We start from the raw sequence: 7369 nt of genomic DNA on the forward strand, positions 1-7369 counted from the left end.
CCCTACCTAGCCGGGCGAAGCTCACGCAAAATAACACGCAAAAGACCGCAGATGGAATCGTTGCTGAATTAAGCAATAATATTTCTTTGCTAATGTAGCAACAGATTTTTTTTTTAAATATAAGTAAGCAATGATTGCAGCTGCGGCAGTCTCTTTTATTTTCAAGCATAGGGAAAAAGAAGTGCGTGCCTGAAGTGCGTGCGGAAAAAACTAGTGGCAAAATTCGAAAATAAATTAAAAATTTCCGAAAGCAAAATTAATGTGCGTTTACAAAAAACAAACACAAGCTATTCTTTAAAAAGGTTGAATGTTGTAATGTGCTTCTTTTTTTTTTCTCCTGCCGACTTACCTGCGCTGGAGTCGCCCGAGCCGATGACGGGGGACAGCCGCGGCCGCTCCTCCTCCAGCACCAGCTGCTGGCTGCGCTCCCAGAGCGCCCACACGGAGCCTCGGCACTGCAGCCGCGCCTTGCCGTACTGGAACGAGTCGGCGCCCATCTCCAGCTCCAGCGCCGACACGACCGTCATGCGACGGGCCTCGTCCTCTTGCGCGGCCGAGAAGCCGCCCGTCAGCAGCTTGTTGGGGTTGGGCGCGCGCAGCATCAGCGGCGTGGGGAAGGACCGCTCCGACGAGGAGTTAATCTGCAAACAGAAAAAAACAAACATAATCTATCAATTCATATTCTCTAGTAGGGAAAATGAAGATCAAGAGAGCAGCAGTAGGTCAACGTCTGCTTCCCTTATCCCAAAACCGAGAAAAAAAAAAGGTAAGTCGAATGAATCAGAACGTTGGTCTTGTAGGAAAAGAAATGCGCATCACGTTCATATTACAAGCCCATCACAAAATTTTAAAATATACGATTAGAAGGCACAGGGAAGAAATCAACCAATTCGCAGGAGAAGTCATCAAGAGCGATCTTTTAAAGTTGCATGCGTGAAACCGCTCAACTGGCTGCACCTCGAGCTGCGATAAAACGTCATCTTTCCTCAAGCTGCAACACGACCTTTAGTTTAAATTTCACAGTGCTCTCTTGTTTAGCCCAGGCCAGGGTGCTGAGCGCCCTCGCCCAAGCAGACACGCACACGAAACCTCCTCATGCGCGACGACGACCCTTTCTTCTAAAGCGAATACGAATGACTGCTGACCCCCCGGGTGGACGGGTAAATATGACCCCGTCCGTATAGCACCCCATCACGTGGTGTGTGGGTGTGTTCCGTGGACGCACGTCAGCCTGGGACGTGACAGAGGGAGGAGTCTGTGTGTGTGTGTGTGTGAGTGAGTGTGTGTGTGAGTGAGTGTGTGTGTGTGTGTGTGTGTGTGTGTGTGTCGCGCGTTGTGTTCCCACACTGAAGTCTTGTGCTAACAGATGTACTGGAATGTTGCGCGGGGCGGGGCAGGACTGCCGAGCAGCAGGGCCGCTCCACCCGTTGGGTGCGGCGCGGCGTGGTGCGGCACGGCGAAGGTAAATCGTTGCGGTCTTGCAGACATGATGGCACGCACAGCACAGCTGAGCAGCAGGCATTTAGCGGCAGAGAGAAGTCCGCCCCCGGTGGTGAAGTGGGGAGTGGAGGTCCACAGGGAGGGGGGAAGTATGAAAGGTTACATTGCGAGTTCAAAGCTCTCGCTCGCCGTTCATTAAAATAGTTGTCAGTGCTGGACCCTCTCTGGTCTATGACGAAAAGGAAAGGAATGTGCTGTATAAGACGTAAGGCCTGCATGCAATGGCCGTCTGTCGTCACACACAGTTTCCACCCCCTTTTGCCGCCAACTAAAAGCACCTGTTCTGCGAACTGTGTGCATTCCTTCCTCATGTGTGTGGAATGCTCGGCCGCGCGACTTGTGACGCGTGCTCAATTACTCCCCCTGCCCCTTCACCACCCCCTTTCCCCTTTCCACTGCAGCCTGTAATTTGCCGTTTATTACCCGGTATGAATTGTCCCCCGCCCTTCCTCCTCACCCGCACAGCCAGGCTGACACATCAAATAATACGTTAATTTTATTACACACCTGGAAAGTCGTAAAGGAAATAAAAACAAAAGTGCGACCGTGGTGTGAGTTTTGCTACGGTGGCGTGTGGCGTGATACGCTAGCTATGACTTTAAAAGGGAATTCCCTCCCACTGAGTTGGACCCACAGCTCGTTCGTACTCTGCTTCGTCTACACGCAACCATCCTTTTCTTTCATTTCCGCTCTTCACGAAGACACCTCGACAAGGTTTTTAAATTTACCGCACCGAGATTGCGCGAGGACAAACGGGCGTCCTTTGTTTCGTTTCGCGAGGGGATTTAGAACAAAACGCAAACCAAATGTTTTCGAGACCAGTGTGTCACATACCCCAAGAACCTGCTTCTGGTGCTGGCGTTTGCTGCAAAACGAAACGGGAAGAACACGACGAGTGTTGTCTGGAGTTGTTTTTTTTTTCGGTGAGAAGGGAATAGTGAGAAAAGGTGCCGGGTGTAGATAGGAAGGGGATGTGAAAAGCGGACGAGAGCGAGCGGGGCCAGAAAAAAGGAGAGAAAGTGAGGGAGAGAAGGTGAGGGAGAGAAGGGGGGATGGGGGTGAGAGTGAAAAAGAGAGGGAAAGAGGGTGAGAATGAGGGAGAGCTAGAGAACGCTTGTGGAAGAGCAAGAAAGGTGTGGATAGAGTGAGTTTGAATACCGGGAGATTTCTCCTGCCGCCCGTGGATTGCATTTTTGGTGGCAGGAAATTAAGGTGGGTTGGTGGGGAGCGGCACGATGCCGGATCAGTGCACACCTCACCTCCTTCCTCAATCTCGGCACGACAGCGTGGCGGCTGCGACACTGTAGGCCGAAGCTGCCAGCTGCGAGTACCCTCCAAAAATTAACAACAACACCATAATCGGCGTGTTACTTTTCTCAACTATTGTACGTTCTTAATAGACGCTTTTCCTTGAAATATAGACTGCTACAGATCCTAGCTAGGTTTTAAACAAACGGTTTTGATTCTAAACGCAAAATTTTGGTCTCCGACAAAAGTTTAGAACTTGAACACCGAAGTGTTTCATAGAAAAGACCATTTATTCTATATAACTGAAGCCGTAAAGTTCACACTACTTGGATTTCTATCTTTTATTTGTAAAAATTTAAGCATTCACATTTATTGGACACATTTCTGCGTTGATTTTAGCACTTTTGTGCGCATTCGTTTGTAGAATATCATTCACTTTGGCGTAAAAATTTGTGCGAAACGAAACGTAGGTTTAACTTAGTGCGACCATTTGCACAAAATATACACATACATTTAGTGTGTTGAAGGTGGAATTGACCGACTCCAAGAGTTATAATCCCCTATCGAACTTTGTGGAGCGGGCGGAGAAGCAATTAACCAGAGTCAATCCATGCTGTTCGCTGAGTGTGATTGTCTCACCCACAACGTAACCACATGCCGTGCTGATATCAACCCTACTCAGTACAGAGCAAACCCTGATTCATGTCAACTCCTTAAACGTTGCTGTGGATACTGTACATTACTCCTTTTAGCGGGTTAGTTTGCTTGCCTGCGACACGTAAAACAAAACTACTGGTTTTGCAGATTTAGTCGCACAGTGAGCAAGGGGGTACACACAAAATTTTGGCTTGAGTTGGGTTGGAAAGACTGGGCCAAGCTAAGCCGTAAGTCATACGGATGGAGGCGAAAAAAAGTTTGTTAAATCAGCTTTCCAGACCGAAAGTCGAGGAGCTCCCGAGAAAGCGATACTTATAAAAGTAATTCTTTTAGTCGTTTTTGGGACATTTTCAGAAATCTCTGTCAACTCAAATGTGTACATAGTACACATTAAAGAAAGTGTACATGGCATGTATGCTCTAATTAATGTGTACATGGCTATGTACACATTTATAAACGTGTACATGCCCATGTACACATCTTTTAAAGTGTACATACAACCGTTAGTATACATGCCATGTACACACCTTTTAATGTGTATATGCCTATGTACAAATTTATAAATGTGTACATGGGCATCTACACATGTATAAATGTGTACATAGCCATGTACACATTAATTAAAGCACACATGCCATGCACACTTTCTTTAATGTGTACCATGTACACATTTGAATTGACAGAGAAATCACTGATTTCAAGTGATTTTCGCTTTCGCAAACACAGCTGTATTAGACTGATTGAAACATAACTCTATTCGGGCAAAAGGATGACTATCCTTTACAGTGCACGTGTGGTTGCGCCGTCGGGGTAGAAAATTAATCCGTGTATGAAGCTCATAATCGGACGCAAAGCCAGAAAGAGGGAAATGATGAGACAAAGCAGAGTGAGCACATTCGGCAAGCAGATCCGCTCGAAACTCGAGTTTCTGAAACGTTGACGGGTTCACATGGAGAGTTTATGAATAGGCTTAAGGCAATAAAAAGAGAGGCTTGCACCTCTTCAAATTCAAATGAAAACCCAATTACTGACTATTTCAAAGCCTGCGGTAGGGCCGACGTTGAACGCTGCACTCTACACGATTGCCAGGAGCAATCACGACGTTCGCATTCGTGTATAAATGATCGAAGCATAACGATGGGCAGCGAGATCAGTACAAAACCTCAGCATTCTAACAGCAATTAGCATGTCTCGCTACCACAGTTTACTACCGGCGGGTGGCGGCTGTACGGTGATGGTCAGCAAGCCAAGCAGCAGAGTGACTTCCCAATTAACAGCCCCACTCGAAACACATCCCGACCAAGGGTATTTGATTTCGACGAGATAAAAGCAGCGACCCCGTCTCCTCGCCCCCTTCTTGGCCGACTGCTTTCAGCACTGCCCTCGAATAAAAGAAAAAATACAGGCTCAAAAAGGAATTAGAAACGAATGGCCTTCAAAAGGATCTCCAAACCTTGGACCCTAGCTGCCGAGGTCCAGAGGTCCACCCAACCGAAAGCAACCTCTCCGCTTTTTCCCAGAAAATAATTCCAAAGAAATAAACAAGGACCGATAAGTTTGCACTTTTTGTATGTCTGTACGTGTGTGTACGAAAGAGAGAGAGAGAGAGAGAGAATGGAAAGTGGGCTATGCTGGGGAGATACAGCGCAGAGACACTGCAAAGGAGATGGGCTGACGCTGCCCGCTCGCTTCTCTACCTCTACCCTGCTCTCACACTTTCTGGTAATACCTCCGGCATTCATGACGAAATTAATGTCCTTGTTATTCCAGGCGCCGGCGGCCCGGCCACACACTCTCATAACCCCCTCCCCCTACAACCACCCCGTTCCCTCCTTTCATCTGCTCCTCGCCCCCGTCCCCTTCCCCGAGCTCCCCCACGCAGCAATACAGATTTATGGGTGTAATTTATACGCAAGCAGGAGCATTCAAATGATTTAAACATGGCGGCCCAGTAGCAGCAACGCAAGCAAGTTTGAATTTCACCTTTCGCGCGATACGCATCCCCTTGCGACCGTCTCTCTCTCTCTCTCTCTGCCTTCTAAAACACACATTCACACACAAACACGCTCGTGCGATAGCCCTTCTCCTTCCATAAACTTTTTAAGAAAGATAGTTAATTAATTTTAAATCAGACACAAACACGTTAGGTAAACGCAGCTGTTACTCATAAAAATCAATTATGGAATAAACAACAAAATGTGGTTGTTGACAGTCCCACCGAAGCTATTACGTTGGAATTTGTTACCCTCCCTTTATTGTTACCACGAGCAGCCACTCCGTCTTATTTCGACGCGCTTTGCCATCCGTCACCTTCACTCTCTCTTTCGGTCGTAGTTCTCGCTTTCGCACTGAAAGGAGAAGATGGGGTTAAATTCATGCCGTTCTCGTTCGCGGGTCCCAAGGTCAAACCCGCGCCCCATGAGGTTAGAGGGCAAGCTGTGCGAAATGCGTTCCGTTTCATCTTTCTCCCTACCAGCTCACCCAGCCCTCCCTATCCTCGCTCCCTTTCTCACTACTCTTCTTTATTTTCCCCCTCATCAGCCTGTCATTGCGGGCCGATAAAGATTTGAGTTCGACATCTGCAAAACCGCTGCAAATCCAAACGTTTTCCCTTATTTTTCTTATTCCGATCGCCCGCTGCCTCCCGCGCGCGAGTTTCGAATTACCAGACGGACGATGACGCTTGGCTGAGCTCGTCAAGATTCTGAGAGGAGAAGGCGGTTCGGTCGGTCAGGCCGCGCAAAGCTTTGGGCCGTACAGCGTACAGCTCCAGGCCCCACGCCCCCCGGCCGAGCCCGGAGCCGCACTTGAGGAGAAGAATCAACTTTTAGGGGCCGCAGTCGCACTTTGCCCTTGAAGACACAATTTATTGGCCCTTTAGCCGAGGAGTGCGTCCCATTTTCAGCGTCGTGGCGTAGCGCAACGTATATAGACCAGCAGTATGGCGAGAGAAAAGGCGTATAGAAAAAGTTCGTCACGCATGGAGGTCACCCTACCCTAATGGGAAATAGCGACTCGCACAAGTTCGCAAAGCACCGCCTCCGAAAGAAGGAAATCGGTGAAGAAATTCTGCCTTGGATATTTTAGATTGCATACAGTTTACAACAACAGAAATTAAGAACGCAATCAATCAATCAATAGACCTTAAATTTGTTGTATCAGCTACAAAACATTAAAAAAAAAAAAAAAAAAAAACACTTCACAACCGGCCAAAATTTACTAAGGAATATTTGCTACCCTTATGATGATTAAAGCAATCTTACCACAAAAAGGTAGAGTTTTTCCATATGCCTAAGGCATAAATCGGTTAAGTATTTGACGCGCACGTGAAATACTTTATTTTATCCACCCTCCTTCCCCCATCCAATAAACTATATTGTTGCGCCGCAGATTTTCATCGCGCACAAAAAATAAAGCAAGCAGGCGTACGACTGCACCGCCTTCGGTGGTCCGCGGGCCACGTGGACGCGCGAGGCCCTCTGGGAAGAAGGCGAGGGGCGGAACGCATCGCGGGGGCCATAAATATTGTGCACCGCGCAGCATCGCGGCTGCAATGGGGGGAGCTCGCCACCCCACCGCTGCGCGCACCCCGCGTCCCCCGCGGCTCGCACCATTCCCCCTGCTAAATCTCATATTCGTTCAAACCAGTTTCTCATACTCCTTACCCCCCTTAAGGTTTTGTGCTCCCGCGCGTCACCATTCCCTAAGGGAAACGCAGCGCCATTCATTTCAAAAGATATTTGCGGGGTGGCTAAGGGGCGTTTTTTTCTACACCACAGGCTTTTTGTGGGAGTCAGTAAAGAAACGCTGTCAAGGGCCTCTAGAGTGTTCATTCCCCGACTCGAGCAGACTGCATTGGTCGTGTGAGTACGTATCGCTCCCCGGCTTCAGCGGTCCGCCAGTAGTCTTGCAAAGGCACCCCACTTACAGCTTCTCCCTCTCTCGCTCTAATAGAAAGCCCCCC

At 48.3% G+C, this 7369-nt stretch overlaps 1 protein-coding gene across 3 annotated transcripts in view; it reads right to left on the reverse strand.

Moving 5' to 3' along the window:
* LOC113208055 (uncharacterized) overlaps positions 1–7369 on the reverse strand; it is a 301854-nt gene that overhangs the window by 3140 nt on the left and 291345 nt on the right. For all 3 annotated transcript variants that reach the window (XM_052272910.1, XM_052272911.1, XM_052272912.1), the window contains one exon: positions 350–641. In XM_052272910.1, the coding sequence (XP_052128870.1) occupies positions 350–641 (292 nt within the window). The remainder of the gene's footprint in view (positions 1–349; positions 642–7369) is intronic.

The sequence above is a fragment of the Frankliniella occidentalis genome, unplaced genomic scaffold (genome assembly GCF_000697945.3).
Source record: "Frankliniella occidentalis isolate FOCC.00 unplaced genomic scaffold, Focc_3.1 Scaffold230, whole genome shotgun sequence".
Classification (NCBI taxonomy): domain Eukaryota; kingdom Metazoa; phylum Arthropoda; class Insecta; order Thysanoptera; family Thripidae; genus Frankliniella; species Frankliniella occidentalis.